The sequence below is a fragment of the Cottoperca gobio genome, chromosome 6 (assembly GCF_900634415.1).
Source record: "Cottoperca gobio chromosome 6, fCotGob3.1, whole genome shotgun sequence".
Lineage (NCBI taxonomy): Eukaryota > Metazoa > Chordata > Actinopteri > Perciformes > Bovichtidae > Cottoperca > Cottoperca gobio.
Window position 1 is genome coordinate 7,995,415 of NC_041360.1, and position 20,828 is coordinate 8,016,242.

Below are 20,828 nucleotides of genomic sequence, written 5' to 3' on the forward strand. Positions count from 1 at the left end.
AAAATGCCAGCTTTATCTAATCGGGAGCTCACATACTCTTGGACATCATTGCGCAAACTTGAACTTGGGTCGCCTCCTCTGTTGCGCACCACAGCTCTGACTCCCCCTCCCTTGCTCCTGCTCCTGCTCCTCCTCCTGCAGCGCCACTAGCCGAGCTGTAACGGGACACTTTCAGCTCACCAAACCTTTACCCGCTTCCATCTCTGGCATGTTCAGACTCCCTGCGCGCTTTGCACCGGCTTGGATGATGCGGACGCCGGAGAGGTATTCCTGTTGTTATTATTATGACATGTGGCGGTTGGGAATGATCGTTGACACCCTGATTTGGTGTTGAATGATCAGAGGGACTGCAAGGCAGCAGAGGGATTTCACACCGAGCTGATTTGGCCGTCTTGAGAGATGAGTGCGGGGCTCAGGATGGTAAGATGCACTTCACAAGTTATTCTGTGTTAGTAGCTGGATATTTGTCTGAAGTTGTAATGTTGTCACAATACTTAAAATGAGGAATGCTGGTGTATTTTCATCTGGTTCACACGTACAGTAGAATCAGATAATAAAAATGATAATAATAATAATTGTTACAGATAGTGTATTCGATATAGTAGATGCTTACCAAAATTTGAAAGCAAAATTGTTTTTATTTTAAAATTCATTGTGATATAAGCCATTTGATAACATTTGACTTTGACTTTAGGTGTCCCAATATTTGTTTCTCTTTCCACTAAATCATGGAAAAACGATTTGTTAACGAGAACATAATTTATCACCCAATTTAACCAAGCTTAATTAAAGTCTTAGCTTGATAAGGGCGCAACATAGTTTCTGTAACCTTTGTGTGTGTGTGTATGTGTGTGTGTGAGTGTGTGAGTGTGTGTGTGTGTGTGTGTGTGTGTGTGTGTGTGTGTGTGTATGTGTGTGTGTGTGTGTGTGTGTGCGTGTGTGCCTTTTGCAAGTTGAGAGAGAGAGAGAGAGGGAGCGAGAGAGAGAGAGAGAGAGAGAGAGAGAGAGAGAACCGGATCCATATGAGACGCTGGTTCCCTCCACCAGCTTCTGGCAAACGCAGTCACTGTTGACTAGCCCATGAATATAATATAAGCTCTCTGACTGAATACTGAATACAGTATGACTCCATTGTAGGAAAACACAAAACATGTCAATATATACAAAAATAAGTTAGTTTAAGAATATTAATGACTTTTGTACATGCCCAAAATAATATATAACTTAAAATGTCTTGATTCAATTCAAATTCCAAGTCAAAACACTTCATGTGTCCTCGGGGGGAAATTCGCATGGGCCAAGAAGCAGTACAGTACAATATAATAATAATAAATAAATAAAAATACAATGAAGCAAAGACAAGCTGTATACAAGTCTTAGTTCAATAGTATGCTGTTTATGTGAGACACAGACAACTGGCTTCTCTGTACACTCAATTGTAGATGAAGGATGTGTTGGGTGCTCTTGGAAAACAGGGAAAAAGAATAATTAACAGGAAGGCAATCCAAAATGTAAGAACAAGTGACCACGAGGAAGGAAATATTAAAGAACCTTTGTTGTAACGGCTTAATATACATGTTTCGACCACATGTCCTCCTCTGGACAAAAAAGTGCTTTGTACTTTGTATATGTGTACAGTAAATTCATCTTACATTTTAACCTTCATAGTTAAACAGAACAAACAAAAAGAAAACAACTTTATCTAATATATATAACTTAAAACTTGAAATTGATATGGAATTATTAAAGAACCTAAATTGTTGTGGCTAAGTCAATACAAAGCAAACATGTTTCGACTACTGTTAGGTGTTCGTCAGGGGCTAGTAAGAAAAGTATTTTGTATATGTTTACAGTAAATTCATCTCACAAACATTTCAACCTTCACATGTAATTGAACTCCAAACAAAACAAAAACAAGTGTACTCTTCCTCTGATATCTTCCCTCTCCTGTTTGTCACTTGCGTCCAGCGGAGAACCGAAGGAGGTCGAGAAAAGCTGATGTGCTGCTGAAAACACCTCCTTCAATTAATTTTCCCATCGAGCAAAAAACGGCCACATCCACAGGGAATACAAATCGATTAATACATAGTTTATCATGCTCTTCCCTCCCCCCTTGTGAGGTGGAAATAAAACACCAGCATTGTGACAGAAGTGATTTATTGGTTCCTGCAGTACAGGATCCTCCTCCTGGATCTGAATAAGTGAAGCATGTTGGTGCAGTCCAATGCTTCAAACTGTCTGCGCTGTCCAGTCAGACATTCAATACTCCCGTGGGTACAACTGTAGATAGCCACTGAGCAGAATAAGCTCAGTACTGATCATCATATTCTTTCTCTACATAAGCTGTTGTGAGCCAAATATGTAGTGCTACTGTACTTCTGGCAAACCCACAGACCCGTAGGACTCTGCATTAGTCTTACAGGACACCATCAGGGCTGTGAGTCAGAGCTAGTCACTGTCACAGATGAGTGTTGAATGTGTCTGGTGGTGAATGTAACTTAGTACATTTACTCGAGTACTGTACTTAAGTGCAAAGTCAAGGTACTTCTACTTAGCTTGAGCATTTATAATTTATACAACTTTATCCTTCTACTCCACTACATTTATCTGACAGCTTTAGTTAAGGGTTACTTTTTTATTTGAATGTTTGTGATGACCTGAAGGATGGAGGGTTCCTTTATGGGTTAAGGAAGTTATCCTACTTTTTATGCTAAATAAGCTATTTAAAACCCCCTCTTGGATCAGCTAGAAAATGCATCGTCATAAGGCTTTTTTCTGAGCTCATGAAAAGTAGATTTTTTATAGAGATATGCGCTTCTCGCAGGTCAGCGACGCTATATTATTATAATATTACTTGTAGCGTAGTATTTTCACAGTGTGGTATTAGTACTTATACTTCAGTAAAGGATATGCTTTGTCCACCTCTAGTACCTACACGTGTGTTTAGAAATTGATAGAAAAGTCTGGAATTTCCCCTAAAGATTCGGGCTTATCTAAATTGCAGTAGAATGTATATAAAATCTATTATTGCTTTATATTCACAACAAAAGCTGGCAGGAGGAAAGCGCATGGCAGCCACCCAAATTTAAGTCAGCTTTATTGTTACAAGCTAGATACGAGAAGCAATGGAACAATGAGTCTCTAAGGATAATTCCAGCTGTTTCAACCAGGGCTCTTATTCTTTCATCATTTGCCACTGTACTAAAACCATTCTCACCCAATGCCTTTACACAGTAGCTTTTGTCTTGTCGAGCTGTTTGATTGTACTCCTATCTGTAACTCTGTAAAATTATCCAATGATATGTCATAGCAGGCACAAGTGTAATTGATTGCATTAACGATGGCTAACTGGATTGCAGCCTGTGCTTTTCCTGCTATGACCGTCAAAAAAGTAGAAATGTCATCTTTAAAAACATTTTTACGTTCAGACTTTTCTCTCTGCCGTCCGCTGGTCTTCATGCACGTAATTAAAATAACTCTGCAGGATAATCGACAAACTGTAATTTAATCACAGTAAATAAATTACAAATACTGTGATAATAGGACCCAGCTAGAAATTAGCCACAACTATTTAAGACTTTGATACACAGCAAAGCATTCTGGGCAACTGTTACACCGAACTGTGCCAATAAGTTTCAGGGCAATTGTATTGCCAAGAAAAACATTTGGGACCCTCTGTTGCTGGGATCGCTGCCCGTCTACAACGGCCAAAAACTCACTCGGAGTGCGAATAACACCACAGACCTGAATGTTCTTTCCTACTTATTCCTTGAATTTCCCAACAACCGTACTAAGTAAACCAACCATGCCCTCCTTATTCGATGTTGATGCGAGTGTAAATTCCTTTACTATCCGATCAAGTCCTGCGCTGACCACACTGATCATTTATACCTGCAAAGCTAATGTGTCACTAAAAGGAAGTAAAAGCGGAGGGTGGAGCCTGTCTCATTAAGGTGTGCTATCTGTCTCTTTTCCCTCACACTTTTCTGTCTTCACACATCTCTTTCCTAGTCTATTCCCATTCTTTCTCTATATTGTGACACCTTAAGCTCAGTCCATCCCATAGCTCTATTCTGACATTTCTCTTTCTCTCTCAGTGCCTGCCTGATGCCGCTATGTCTCTAGGTCCTCCCTAATCCTGCTGCGGCGACACAGAGGATCCCCCACAGTCCCAGGACACCTCATTGACTCATCCAGCTCATCCTCTGCAGCTATCAGTCACTGATCAATCCTAACCCACTCTCTCTATTGGGGCTTTCCTTTTCCAGACTCTTGCTTCAGTCAAGGATTACCCACTGATCTGATGCTGAATCCTGATACATTGTCTATTGTGGACCTCTGACGGAAATGTCAAAACTCAGTCACATTCAAATGTGACAACAGGATTCCTGATACTCCTCGTTCCTCTCCTTTCTGGGTTTTCCTCTGTTGGTTGGAAGCCAAAGCCATAGCTCATCCATCGTTAGGAAAGAACTCCTTGTTATGAGGGGTTCTGAGGCCAAAAGGACTGAAAGCTACAGCCGTTTTTATGCTCAGCTCGTCTACAATAGACCTGGGCTGTGGCAGGAAAGCTTTTCTCATGTTCAAGCTTTAACGTAGATTGTTGGAGGCTGCGATACATAAAGGATTGCTGTTTGGCTAAAAAGTTGAGCCTGGAGCACTCTGTAGATTTTTTCTGCCTTCATTATCTGATCTGAGCTGCCCAGTCTGGAGCAGCGTGATTTCCAGATGCTGCCATGCCCATCATCAGCAACGCCAACCATGACTTCAGCAATCTGTCCCTCAGCGATGACAGCAGTCTCGACCGCATCTTCACAGAGATCCCCGAGACTGAGACCATCAAGGTATGAATAAGATTGTCACTAAAGTCAAATAAAAAGATAAAGGAATTGAAGAAATATATCAAATATGCTATCAAGTTGCTCTCACATATTTCAGATGCATCTCATGCATTGAAACTTTTCATTGTTCACTATCCAGGGTGTGTACTACCAGAGGGCTCAGTTCATCCGTCGGCCAGAGGACCTGGTGTCCATCGACCACGCCCTGCTGGCGGTGATCAACGTTGGGGGAAACCGCTACACCTTCCCCTGGAGCACTTTGGAGCAGTTCCCCCTCACACGCCTTGGCCGCCTCTGTGGCTGCCAGTCACCTGAGGAAATCGCCAGCATCTGCGACGACTATGACGAAGCCTGCAAGGAGTTCTTCTTTGACCGCTCGCCTTCAGCCTTCAGGGTCATCCTCAACTTCCTGGCTGCTGGGAAACTGCGAATGCTGCGGGAGATGTGCGTCCTCTCCCTGCACGATGAGCTGACCTACTGGGGCGTGGAATTGACGTACATGGAGCGCTGCTGTAAGAGGAAGATGTACACACGCATCGAGGAGATGAACGAGCTGGAGCGGCGCGAGGAAGAGTGCAGGCAGAGAAACGCCATGCAGCGTGTGCCGGTGGAGGAGACGAGGTACCAGAAGGTGATGAACTGGCTGAGAGATATGGTGGAGAATCCACAGTCTGGCATACCGGGGAAGATCTTTGCCTGCCTGTCGGTTATCATGGTTGCAGGTGACGGTCATCAGCTTGTGTATCAGCACCATGCCAGACCTCAGAGAGGAGGAGGACAGGGTGAGTCAACCAGTGTGTTTGAATGTTGTGAATGTAGCTGACAGCAGCACAGGGCCCTGAACCGAAGTCAAACAGATACTAAAAAATATCAATTATAATACTTAAACTTGAATAGGGCTCATAAATTTAAATTGTTTAGTGCGATGCTTACAGCGACTGTCAGCGAGATTTATCATGAGTGCTGTGAGTGATTACAGCTGTCTCTTCTCACAGTGCTTCCCTTCTCAAAGACAAAGTCATCATGAACTAACAGAGATGTTCATAACTTAACATGACAAATAGGATGCTCATTATCTCCGACACTAACTTTGTTTCCTGGAAATTAATGTTGAATTGTATCATCCTTGTGTGCCTACAGTAAGTGTTTATTATGAATGAGACAAAAACAAATGTGCGACATTGTGATGCTGCAAAAAGTCGGGTTTCAAAATGCTCAAATATAAAAAAAAACTAGCTGTCGTCACACCTTGTTAAATATCCCTGTGGGATGCTGTGTGTGTGTGTGTGTGTGTGTGTGTGTGTGTGTGTGTGTGTGTGTGTGTGTGTGTGTGTGTGTGTGTGTGTGTGTGTGTGTGTGTGTGTGTGTGTTGTCGCGCATGTCCTGTGATCTGTGTCTACCCATAGCAGCGTGGGATAATGAAGCCCAAACTGCTCACTGAGGCCTGTCAAGAATCTGTCAGTAAACACTGGGGAATAATGAAACGGGCTTACTGTATCTCACACAAAAGACATGTGCACACACACACAAATGTCAGACACACTCACACACTTAAAAAGCACACACATACATGCACACATGCAATAGTAATGAACTCATCCACTGTAACCGATACGGCTCTATCTCAATTTTGCACACGTTTAGTCTCAAGTTTTTTGTTTCCTTCTAACTAAAATCTTACTGCAGCATATCCACTGTTCATTTATGATGGGTTTTTTGAATAAATATTTCAATCAGCAGATTTTTTCCTTCTTCACATTTTCAGTAACATTCCCCTGTAATCCCTGCATCAGGAACAAGTTGTCCAATTTATCCCAAGGTAGCCATAACTAAGTAATAGTATGTATATTCTTCCTAAGTGCGTGCTGCAAGAAAACTCTACAAACCTGTTCAACAGCTGTTGAGAAGTCATCAACAGCAGCGCCTCTGTATTGATTTTGATATATATATTTGATTTTGTCACAGGCAGCCAAAGGATCAAGTGCAGGAGGGTGATATTGGAGAATTTAGTCTGAGGAGAGTGGCGGTCGCAGAATGCTTGATGAGTTGAGAAGACTCCAGCAGTCGATCACAACCACAGATGGACAGGATTGGACAGAGTCCTTGTGTGTGATTCATTAAGTGCTGTAAGCCTGCATGACTTAGATATGGACCTTTTACAGCAATTGATATCTAATCCGTAAGAATTGGCTTATAGGTTAAAAGCACAGTGGCGTTAGATGCTACTGTAGATTTATTTTCTGTACGCTGATAGCAGTGACAAGGTTCATAACAAAGCAATCAGATTTACAGCTCGATGCAGAAAGCAAGAAGATATTCAGCAGAGGCGGAGACAAAATACAAGTGTTGCTGAATTGCGAAGAGATTGTATTTCCTGATGTAAAGTATCGCAATTGCATTAGAGATGTTGACAGGAAATTGGGCTTTCCTGCTTGCTGGCTTTCTCTCAGGTAAACACAGTATGTAGTAGTGATGGAGCCATCATTCGGGGCCAGGGCACTTCCCCACACACTTCACACACACACACACACGCGCGCGCGCACACACGCGCACACACACGCACACACACGCACACACACGCACACACACGCACACACACGCACACACAGGCCAATGTCAGACCGTTTCAGGAAGAAGCCGAGTTTTGTTTTCTGCTGCTGTATGTATGTGTACGTGTGTCATTGTTTAAGAAAAAGAAAAAAAACAATAATTCTCTGATAACAGCATCTTAAATGTGAATATGTTCTGGTTTCTTTACTCTTCTATGACAGTAAACTGAATATCTTTGAGTTTTTAATAAAACAAGACATTCGAGGACGTCGTCTTTGGCTTTTGGGAAAGACTGATCAACATTTTTCACCATTTTCTGAAGTTTTAAAGACCAGAGAACCAATTGTTTAATTGAGAAAATAACTGACAAATTAATAGACTAAGAAAATAATCGTGAGTTGCAGCCCGACGTCTCCATGCCTTGTGAGGACATTGTGGGCTTGTAATGATATTTTGGGTGGTTCTTGGAAATAGGATGGCAGATCCCTCCAAAAGTAAGCAAATCCATCTGCTGGCTTAAGGTTTTTCAAACTCGTCTTGTGTGTTCGACTACTGAACTCTACCCGCACTGCCCGGCTAGCCTGCCCAGGCTTGAGCAGCAGGACTCCTGTCATCTTTAATTCACATGGCCCTTCTGTTTGTCTCTGTCTCAGCTCTGTTTGGACTGGAGTGCGCCAAAATTCCTTCGTCCACTCATCATTCATCCAGTCTGCCTCAGTTTCAGTGTTAAAGGAGAGATAGAATGAGTAGAAGATGGAGGAAGAAAAACAAATACAGGATATGTCTGAGAGGGTGAGAGCATGAGAGATGGAGTAACAGAACATGTTTTGTTGAGAGAATTAAAAAGAAAGAATGGATGAGAGGGAGATTCTGGTGGAAAAAAAGCAAGAGATAAAAAGTGCTTTATTTCCCCCCTCCTCTCTTTCTATCTATGTAATGTGTTTCTGCCTTCCTCAGTTGATCCCTTCTATCAAACCTTATATCACTTTGAACTAAATGCTTTGGGAGGAGCCTTTATCTTTAGCTCAGTTGCAATACCCCTGATAAAAGAAAATACTCTGTCATTCCTCCATCTCCTGCTGTGGGTGCGTATCTCTCCACTGTGTAAGTGCTCTGCTCTTTATGTAAAACCTCTCCATATCATTCTGGAGCCACTCTTATTCCATCCGGCTGTGTACTGTTGCAACATTTTGACTGGATGCACAACCTCCCCAGATGTGTTTCAGTAAATGCAAATAGATGCTTAAAATATTGATATAAAATGTAGTTAGTCAAAACAGAAGTGGCTTTTTAGATCGAGCTGATAGAAAGCTTCAACTGGAGTTTGTGCGGCTCTATTGTTTCAAATTAAATCATTATGACCATACGTATGTGAACATTTTGGACAGAGCGATAACCTCAAAATAAGACAGTGGACTAGAGTAGTACTTGAATATCTAGAAGGTTGTTACCAAAACTAAAATGTCCAAGGTCATTATGCGAACATCACATTCTTCCAACACAGAATGGAGTGTGCCACCAGCACACTGCTTCACTGTTTGTCAGGTGAAATACTGGCTCAAAGTGAAGTGTACAGAAGTAAAAGACAGCTCAGTTGTGTTCCCCGAGATGTGATGCTGTGTTCGTTGAAAGCTGTTTCACCTATTAGAGAAACAATTGACCCATCAGATACAGTATATTTGGCCGGATTAAGAATGGGGACGTCATCTTCCTGCATAGCTAGTTAGCTACCTGGCTATATTTGTGAAAAATAGGATGAGCATGGATGGGATTAATGCAGCAGTGCAGTCCACATACAGAAGTAAAATCTACATATATTTTGATCAGTGTGAAAATATCTTTGCATGGCATCAGCAACTAAGATGACCAGAGTTGAAGAAAGATGTATCTAACTATCCACTGCTGTGATCACAAGTACCTTGATTTCACTATTTCAAAGCCAACCAAACCTTTCTCTTTCTAGTCATGGCTCCTTGATATAACCCTTCTTTAGTGGGTGCATGCATGTTTTATTTTTTCCCATCTCACATTGCGTTGGCAGTATTCAGTAGCTGATGAGACACATTCCCACTGTGATGATTGTCCCTGACCCAACGCTCACCCCAGTAATCTCTGGCAGGATAGCATCAGTGTTTACATTGAAAAGAACAGGGTGTATGCATTTTTTTTAAATCTCTCTGGAAAGCCGCAGGTCTCAGCACACGTTGATAATCTGCCTGAATTTACATACTGTGCTGTTCCAATGTCAAAGATCCATCAACGACACTGACTTTCTTTGCACATATATCAGAGAAAAAATTTCCAGCAACTTTCTCTGAATTCCTTTTCCTTTACGCACATAAATCAAAGTGTCGCTCAGAATCATCAGATATGCTCTCTTTTTCTTAATTCAGACGTATCCTGGCCCGGCGAGTAATTGAGGTGGCCATTGTATGCTCTTAATGTCATAAATTGGAGTGGGATTTGCTGTTCAATTATTATGTCCCAGGGCATCAATCACAAGTAGACACGAGAGAGAGAGAGAGAGAGAGAGAGAGAGAGAGAGAGAGAGAGAGAGAGAGAGAGAGAGAGACAGAGAGAGACAGAGAGAGTGATGAAAAGAGAGAGACAGCTGAGTAGCAGACTGCATGACTTAAGCTTTAATTTGTAGGTTCTCATTGACTACATCCTTGTTCTCAAGCAGAGACTTGTCAATAATCGTTTTAAACCTATCTAACATGCCTGGACAAGTGATTATAGATGGGGGGGGATTCTTTTAAGACACAAAAAAAGAAAGAGAAAGAGAGACATAGTGAGACGGAGATAATGTGTCTCCTGATAAGGTGTTTCTTTATGCATTAGAGTGGAGGGAGGAAACAGAAGAGTCTGTGTGATGGAGAAGGAGAAGGAGTGGAAGATAACAAGAGAACAAAGTAAGAGAGGACGATGTAAACACTAAACCAGCTGTGAAGCCTCCTTTCTCTCCTTCTTTCCTCCCAGAAGAGCTGTTCAAAGTTTAAAGACGAGGTGATATCACCCACATAAGGAAGAGCTCACACACATGCATTCATGGCTGACTTTAGAACTTAGTAATATTTGTAATTTTTTAAAGAGAGCAATCAAAACAGAAGCATGGTTAAATGATTATATTGGACGTAAATATACCAATATAAAATAAAACAACAACACATGAAGTAACTTATGAGTTAAATGAGCATGAGTAAAAAATAGATTAATAACATTTGTTACTTGCAGAACAAATTGTCATAGAAAAATAAATTGAGCAATGACACAGAAGGCCAGAGATCACCAAGTAAAGATGTTTGTTTTTAGATTTCTCTCATAATTACATTTTCATCCTGATTTGAACACACAAATTATTGCTCAGCAAATGTTCTCTTCATCATGAGGACAAAAGTTTAGTTCTGTGATCTTAACAAGCTGCAAAAACAACCTTTGTTGTAGTCATATCTTTGCATGATCACTGGAGAACAAGGTTTGTTATGTCAGAATCCAAAAAAGCATGATATTCTCCATGGCTGTCTAAACTAGATGAATATTAGGAAAGTTAAAAGAGATTTGTGACAGTGGCAGTACATTTGCTGCAGAGGCTAAAAAGGAAGGGAAGAGATAAAGTGCCTAAACCATTTTACATTACAAACGTAATTTCATTAAGATAGAGTCAGTTTGTGTAATAATGTGTAATCACACTGTGTCTGTTAAACGACCTTCCATCCTCGTCATGTTCAACAGAGCTGCGGTGACGGAATAATAACCTGAAACCAGTTAGTATCAGGAATCATACTCTCAGTGTAATTGAGATGCAACACTAAGGTTAGTCATTAATAATATGTTCAACAAATTGGAGAATGGTAACTCCTGTAATGTTCCAGGGTGTCTGACTCGTTAGGAAGATCATGTTTTTGTACAGCAAAGCACCATCTTTATCTACTCTTGTTTCTTCCCATATTAGGTCACAGACAGGCTTCACAGCTGTTTGATGATAAGGATAACCTTTTCTGATTTGCAGTATCCATTATACAGTATTCTGATTAAGGCCAGGCAGAACTTTATATTTTGCTTGTCATATCTCCAACAGCCAGAAACAGCCCGAGTTTGTCCTCGTATCTGTCATTTTGCACCAATGTCCGGCTCCAGTGAGAAACATTTTGAAAAGATCAAAGTGTTGGCTATGATAAAATCTCAGTAGAATTCCTGCTGATGCGTATACGCCTCCTGCTTCTGAACGGTGCAGAATTGTATTATGTGAATCAACAAAGCCAGTATCCAAATGTTTTGTCTCTGAGGGGGAGTTGTGATTCGGAATCCAACACTTTTGACTGTCTGGACATGAAAGCATGAATGAATTTCCCCTGCAGCTCAAAGCAATGCAGCCAACAGTCTGATGTTAAAAAAAACTAAAACAATTGTGAATACAATTGTTCTGTAGGTATTCCCAGCATGTAATTGTATTTAAGGTAATTCAATTCTGCACCTGAGATGTGAAACACAAACTGCAACAGGAAATACAAAGAACTGGCAGTTAGTATGAGTCTGTGTGTGTGTGTGTGTGTGTGTGTGTGTGTGTGTGTGTGTGTGTGTGTGTGTGTGTACTCTCTTTGTCTTTCTATACACAGAGTCAGTTTGCTACATCTGCTGAGCCGAAAAGACAAAGCACCCTCATCAATTATAAGCTGTGTTTGAGTGTGTAACAACGGGGGCAAAATTAAAAATCCATTCTTCATGTGCCACATTTTTTATCTTCCCCTCCTCATAATTTCAGCCTCCATTAAATGAACACAAAGGGGGTTACGTGTCCGAGTCTGTAAACTTGGTTGGCTCAGCAGGGCGGGACTGAAGCTGGCAGTCGGTCAGAGTGACTATAAGTCAAAGAAAGTAAATAAGACTTTAGGCATGCTGGCGGCTGGAGAGAGAAAAATAAAGCAGATGCAGAAAAGAAGAGAGGGGTGGTAAACCAGTTGGATGCCACTGGGGTATTCACAATGTCTCACACACATACAGAAGGAGCTGACCTTACAGCTGCAGATGACCTTATCATCAGAGATGTGAAATTAAAAGTGACGAACAATTTAATAAAAGCAGCGTCCCAAAACTTGAAAATTCTGCTCATGTTTCGACTGTGTAGCGGAGATAACATCTGAGACAGCCTCAAAGCACAAGAGGATCTGTGAATACTTGTATGATTGAACTATATGCTAATCACCAGCTTCATTAAAGCACTGAGAATATGTGTGTGTGAATGTACATGCACTTTACGTTTGACCGTATCAGTGTGGAGCAGATCCCATGCCTATTGCAGCCTATCTGGTTACGAGCTGTGTTCCCTCTGTCTGATGTACTGCATGGCTGCCAAGTGGGATTATGGGAGAGAACAGCAAAGTATGGGGTGTTTATTCTGTCCTTGCCAGGATGGGATTGTATAGCACCACACAGCAAAAAGGAGCACAGCACGATGAGCCTCTGAGATCTGATATTTTAATGCTGGAGATAGACCGTTTATGTAAATAGTAATTTCACAGTTTACATTTGCTTTTTTATTAAATTTAAGTTATGACTTTTTAAACAAAATTAACTTATCCAGATATTCACAATTTGTCATCTGTTTTACTTTTGTGCTTTTTTGATGATCTTAAACTTTTAATGATCTTTAGAAAAAATATTATATTTACAATCAACACAAAGTGCCATAACTGTCATGAGCCCTTCACAGTTGTGCAGTACTGCCAAAACAAGAGAGGAAGATATAAGGGTCCCTCTAAGGACATGACCTCATCACATCACCTTATTGGTGAGGTCTAAATAAGACTTACCAGACCAGACAGACAGACAGTAATGGTGTGTTCGTCAACAAGACAAGTTGAAATGTTTGATGATACAAAGTCAATCAGGTATCTTGTAAATATGACCAGGTTTCCTGATTCACCAAAAGATGACAAACAGTGAATGCACAGTAAAACAGCTGGATTGTAGGAAAGGACACATGGTTGGTGTCTTCCAATTTTCCAGTGAGGATGCATAAGGCTGCAGAGTTTGTGGCCTCTTTTTGACAAAAGCTTGTTGACCCATAACAATGTATTTTCTCTTGAAATACAGACATTACAAAAACATGCTATCTGAATTGGGACCAATAACAAATTATACTAGTTCAGTATGTATGTAGACACATCTTGCTTTTTAAAGGCAGGCAAACAATAAAAACATTGAATGAGCTTCAGAAGGATCCATCGAGGAAGCTTAAAAGCACGTATACACACTTGTTGTTGTTTCAGAGAGTGTGTCAAATCTATGACACACTCTCGACCTCAAAATGTAAAGCTAATTTTGCCTACATACAAGACAGAATTCCTGAATGATCATGTTTCATCTTAGGTATATCCTTTACATCTTTTTAAACTATGAATAACTGTAAATAATGGAGACTCAGGGCTTTTCTTCTTTATGACCAGACACATGTTCTCACTCACTTCAGAGTTAGACATGTGGATACAAAGCAGACACCACAAAATATTTGGTGTTAGAAGTTTGATAAGGACTACTCAAAGGACTTGTTAGTGAACTGCTGTAGCTGGAAGCACACTAGAGCTAGAGAGAACATGCTAGCACTAGTCAGTCGAAATATCTGACAGCTATCTAGCTTGGTCGTCGCTAAAATGACGATAAGTTCACACAGTTCATTTAATACACTTATTTGTTGCTGTCTCATAACTTTCTGCAAACCAGCTATTTTTTGTGGAGCAGTTGATACTCCAACATAATGGTGGATTGTACGACACAGCCAATAAGACCACACTTTTTGAATCCGGCTCAATCAAGATTATTGGTCCAAGTCGCTAATTCTTGAGTCAAAGTCGAGCAAAGTTTTTGCGGGTTTAGGTCGCCTCTGTGAGTGTACACAGAAATAGGTCTTTCTCACAACAGACATTTTAATTTGTCATAGTAGGAAAAGCACAGGTGTTACTAATAACACTAACGATGTCTCTGTTCCGTTCAAGTGTCCCAGTAAAGAGTGACAGTGAGCATCTTCCATGCTTTTGCTTTTTTTTATTCGGCAAAATTAAAACAAATGGTTGATGAATAAACTAAGTCTAAAATATAACCTATTCTTGCATTCCTCTAATTTCATGTGTTTTGTATGAAGGGCTTACCATCTTTAATCCTTAATGTTAATGTTTCTGTGTAAATGTAATATGTCAGGCTGAATACTCATGTGTCGTCCTCTTTGTTTACCTTTTTAATGCCTCTGGTGGCGGGTTATTCTAAGTAACACTAATAAAGATGATGAGATGGTGATAAAGAGCAGCTGTCGAGGCAGAAACAGATCAGGGTTGATAAACGATGAACCACAGGTGTGCAGGACAGGAGAGCCCACTGAGGACACCTATTGGACAGGTGAGGAATGACACAGGCAGGGAAACCAGAAACATCACAGAGAGATGAACTGAGGACAGAGGAGGATGGAATGGCCCAGCACACACACGCAAACACACCAGCAGCTCTAAACTCCCAGAGGTTAAATACTGAGCAGCAGGTGTCCACTCTGATCACTGTAGGGCATCTCAATGTTTTTCTGCCCAGAAAAATCAAACACCCCCTTTCGTGTGTGTGTGTGTGTGTGTGTGTGTGTGTGTGTGTGTGTGTGTGTGTGTGTGTGTGTGTGTGTGTGTGTGTGTGTGCGCACATGTGCTTGAGTGTGTCCTTTTATTCCAATTTTCTGATATGCTTTTTCATGCAACAAATTGAACGGACACTTTTAACGTGCAGTCCTCCATGAAAAATAAACGAATGTGTAGTTTATTGCTTGCACAGCGCTGTGATAGTAAAAGTACATGGCTCCTTTGCTGTGTGTGTGTACTCGATGTGTCTGTTTTGCGAGCACACTGCTGACCCACCTATAACATCTTGAATTTCATGAGACCCTAAAACATTCAAGAATATTGGATGAGAAACTAACATAACAACGCTAAACTTCTTTTACAGTTATTGTAGAGAAAACGAGAGGCTTCTTTTGAACTGTACTGTATCTGTAGGTAGTTTGTGTGATTGTGTGTGGATGTTTTTTTATGCATTATCTATTTTTCAATTCCCTTTTTGAGTTTTTAACAATGCACACACTTCATCTTCATCCAATATTTAATGAAACAATCCTGGATGAGAAAACTCTAACAAACTGGAAAGGGAAAACATAATTTAATGTTTGTATGTGTGTCTCACTCTGACTCTGTGTGTCTGTGTGTGTCTTTGTCTGTGTGTGTGTGTGTGTGTGTGTGTGTGTGTGTGTGTGTGTGTGTGTGTGTGTGTGTGTGTGTGTGTGTGTGCAACCTCCTGACAGACAGAGAATAGAAACTTATGGGGTGTGAAGGGAACCCTATGCTTGAGATGTCAGTTCATCTTTTCCTCATCAACTGATCTTGTAATCCCTCCTGTATCCTTCTACACCGCTTAGCCACCTATTTCTTCCTCCATCTATTGTCCTCTTTTCTATCCATCTATCCTCCCCACAATTCCTCTGTCATTTTTCACAATTAGGGTGTTTGTGCATGAACAAGCTGTTGTTCTTTGTCAGTGATAGGAAACTCGGCAGCCTGCACAGCAGCCTCATATGGAGATGAAACTGTTTCACGCTCTGCTCAGCGTACAGAGTGTCACTGCAGTCGGTGGACAGTGGCTCAATTCTAATCCGACCCCTACACCCTCTTCCCTGCCCAATTCCACTCCGTTTGTGCATTCGTGTAGAGGGTCCCCCATATTAAATGCTGCTCCAAACCAACATTGTAGGGAGTGGAAGTGGGTTTTATAACCCTCCAACAGCGAGTCTGCATTGATCCTGATTTAACCAGCTGCCCTTACTGACCACGTGCAATGCTGTTCGTGTCCGTCAGGGACCACGCTGTGTATAAATAGTTCCGCGCCAACATTTACTGGTAAACTGCGCAAACTAAACATTCAAAATTGAAATACAGATGTTAACAACTTAAAGGGTACGTTGTATTTTTATCTTTCACTCAGGGTCAAATATACCTGTGTCTAGTCTATAAAACGGTAGACATGTTCATTTGATTGTACAGTTCTGTTTATTCACAGGGACTGTTGCAAAAGCCAAGAAGCTCATAAACATCAGTTAAAAATGAGACGAGGTTTACAAATTGGCAGAAATTCCGCTAAAGGATTTTTTTTTCTTTTGGGAGTAACTATGGTTACGAACAGTTCCTGTTTCTGCCAGAGTGAGGGAAGTTCGACCCGAATCTTATCGCTTTATTTACACCCTACACCTTCACGGAGTGGGAGGGTGTCAGGGCCAGTGTGTCTTGGGAGACTGAGCGGTTGTTTGTTGCTCTTTAATCATAATACATATCAAGGATACTTGCATAATAATGGCTGCAAACACAGCTCTTAAAGGAATACATAAAGTAAACATAGTTTTTCTCACAAGCCTACACAGTGAACAAAGAACCAAAAAAGGGAGAAAAGTCTTGTTAAATAAAATAAATTGGGCTGTACTGTATATATATATATATATATATATATATATATATATATATATATATATATATATATATATAGTGTATATAACAACAGTATATATATATATATATATAGTGTATATAACAACAGTATATATATATATATATATATAGTGTATATAACAACAGTATATATATATATATATATATATATATATATATATATATATAGTGTATATAACAACAGTATATATAGTGTATATAACAACAGTATATATATAGTGTATATAACAACAGTATATATATAGTGTATATAACAACAGTATATATATATATATATATAGTTTATATAACAACAGTATATATATAGTGTATATAACAACAGTATATATAGTTTATATAACAACAGTATATGTATAGTGTATATAACAACAGTATATATATAGTGTATATAACAATAGTATATATATAGTGTATATAACAACAGTATATATAGTTTATATAACAACAGTATATATAGTTTATATAACAACAGTATATATATAGTGTATATAACAACAGTATATATATATATATATATATAGTGTATATAACAACAGTATATATAGTGTATATAACAACAGTATATATATAGTGTATATAACAACAGTATATATATAGTGTATATAACAACAGTATATATATATATATATATAGTGTATATAACAACAGTATATATATATATATATATATAGTGTATATAACAACAGTATATATAGTGTATATAACAACAGTATATATATAGTGTATATAACAACAGTATATATATAGTGTATATAACAACAGTATATATATATATATATATAGTTTATATAACAACAGTATATATATAGTGTATATAACAACAGTATATATAGTTTATATAACAACAGTATATGTATAGTGTATATAACAACAGTATATATATAGTGTATATAACAATAGTATATATATAGTGTATATAACAACATATAGTGTATATATCAACAGTGTATACATAGTGTATATAACAACAGTATATATATAGTGTATATAGCAACAGTATATATATATATATATATATATATATATATAGTGTGTATAACAACAGTATATATATATATATATATAGTGTATATATCAACAGTATATATATATATAGTGTATATAACAACAGTATATATATAGTGTATATATCAACAGTATATATATATATAGTGTATATAACAACAGTATATATAGTGTATATATCAACAGTATATATATATATATATATAGTGTATATATCAACAGTATACATATAGTGTATATAACAACAGTATATATATATATATATATATATATATAGTGTATATATCAACAGTATATATATATATATATAGTGTATATAACAACAGTATATATATATATATATATATATATATATATATATATATATATATATATATATATATATATATATATATATATATAGTGTGTATAACAACAGTATATATATATATATATAGTGTATATATCAACAGTATATATATATATATAGTGTATATAACAACAGTATATATATAGTGTATATATCAACAGTATATATATATATAGTGTATATAACAACAGTATATATATAGTGTATATATCAACAGTATATATATATATATATATAGTGTATATATCAACAGTATACATATAGTGTATATAACAACAGTATATATATATATATATATATATATATATATATAGTGTATATAACAACAGTATATATATATATATATATAGTGTATATATCAACAGTATATATATATATATAGTGTATATAACAACAGTATATATATATATATATATATATATATATATATATATATATATATATATATATATATATATATATAGTGTATATATCAACAGTATATATATATATATAGTGTATATATCAACACTTATCCCAGTGAGTCCAGATAAGTCCGAAGTGTTTTAAATGGAAATGCATGTTGCATTGATCGAGAATTCTATCTATTTCTTGATTCTTCGTTCACTGTGGAGGCACGCGAGAAAAATAAAAGTTTCCGTCAAGAATTCAAAGGTAACACAGGGTGAGTAATTGATGTTACTGATATACAAATGTTCATTTTATGGGTTAACATGCACCCTGTGTGCATTTGTGTGTACATGCATCTATCAGGTTACAAGAAAACGTCGTGATGATGGATGGATGTGTCACATGATACAACCCCTTTAATAACCCATGACTAGGGAACACAGTGCTTGATGTGCAGCATTTCAGCGAAGGCCGGCACTATGGCGTTCACCCACACCCCCTAATTCTTTCTCCTTCTCTTTCTGACGTTGCCGTCCGTCCCTTGCCTCGTCCTTTCTCCTCTTCTTTCTAAAAGCTTTAAAAGTGAGTGCAGGTTGAGTACAGCAGCATTGAGAAATAGTGTTCAGTGGTGCAAAGTATGTTCAAGGTCTACTGCAAGGTAAAGCTGATTGATGGGCAGACCCTTTCTTTTGTTCCCTTTTCTGCCCAAACCCAGGGATTTGGTAGGATCAGCATGGGGGGGGCTCTTTTTTTTTACCTGATCGGAAGCGAGATGAAGAGACAGCTGTTGAGTTAGAAACATGCTGTGATGGAAGCAGAGAATTAAATTAAAAGTAAGAACAAAACACCAGGGAGCATTCCTAAGGACGATAACCAAATTTATAATTTATACTCACATCCCCGCATCCACACATCCACACGTCTCTATATAACTGATGGTACAGTATGACAGCGGGATATAGTGAAAGTTGTCCTAATTACCAACTGACAGTGAAAAGTGGATCTTTATTTGATCCACAAGTATAAAAAAAACACATTCATAATTCAGAGCTATAGAAGCTTTTTCTTGTCTGACAATAAAGTGCCACATTTACACTTCAAACCCGCGGTACACAGATTGACCCAGCTGTCGAAGCATCCGGCAGCTGTCTTAGTGCACGGTGATGGGTCACTCGCACAGGGTAGATGGGAGGCTGTCAACAAGAGTGTAAAACTCTAATTATAACATTTTGGTTGCCTACATTTCTTTTTTTCAGATCTGGTTGTACTCCGCACTGTCATGTCACTTCTGATTCCAAAAACCAAGAAGGCGACAGCCTAAATGCCAAACTCGAGGCTTCAAACGCTGACGACATCCACTTCTTATATACAGTCTATGGTCAGGACTTAATTATATTAAACTGCCACATCAGTGTAAGTCAGTAGTGTGAGTGTATGTGTGTGAAAGACAAGTATACTTTATTGCACCAATTTCATCCCTCTGACCATCTGCCCAGTCATTAACGCAAACATCAATGTAACACCCTGAAAATTATCTTCATCATCATGCAATAAATGCCAGCTGTTTAATCAGTAAGGTGACTGCAAAAACCATCCAATTACACTGCAGTCAGACCCAACATTGGCTTGCCAATATGGGGATCGTTTGGTGTTGGCTGCAATATGACAAACTGCCTTTATATTCTTGGACATTGGATATTGAGGCCTTTTTCCTCTTTGTCAATTATCACATTGCACTCAGCTAGTCATGTTTTTCTCCTTCCAAGAGCAAAAATATGAAGGTCACATAAAGATTTAGAGGGAGTTTGTGCATCGTTTTGGATTTTTATTTTGGTCAATTTTCTGCCCAAACTGCCTCAAATGGACTATTTCCCCCATCTCTAAATGATGGTGAATTGTAATATAGGTGTCAAAAACAAACAGCATATTTTGCCTTGTTTCAGCAAATAGTAAAATAAAGTTCTGCTATAAGCTTATTCTATAAGCCTTAAGTTAAGATCAAATTATTTTTTATTCACTCCTAACACGCTTCTTGTTACACCTTTAGATCGTCATTTAGGACATTTCAGGCAAATCATATTGCAGTGTGAGATCTTTTAATTTGCACTGGCACGGTTGTTTGCAAAGTAGTTCATTGGGTCTACTGTAGGGGGAACAAGACACATAGTC

The 20,828-nt window shown here is 38.6% G+C and overlaps 1 protein-coding gene across 1 annotated transcript in view; it reads left to right on the forward strand.

The window, feature by feature from the left end:
- Nucleotides 1-259: 259 nt before the first annotated feature.
- kcng4a (potassium voltage-gated channel, subfamily G, member 4a) overlaps nt 260-20,828 on the forward strand; it is a 29,268-nt gene continuing 8,699 nt past the window's right edge. Inside the window, 4 exon segments of the mRNA XM_029432918.1 lie at nt 260-420; nt 4,098-4,844; nt 4,981-5,562; nt 5,564-5,623. Of these exon segments, the coding sequence (XP_029288778.1) occupies nt 4,737-4,844; nt 4,981-5,562; nt 5,564-5,623 (750 nt within the window). The 5' untranslated portion in view covers nt 260-420; nt 4,098-4,736.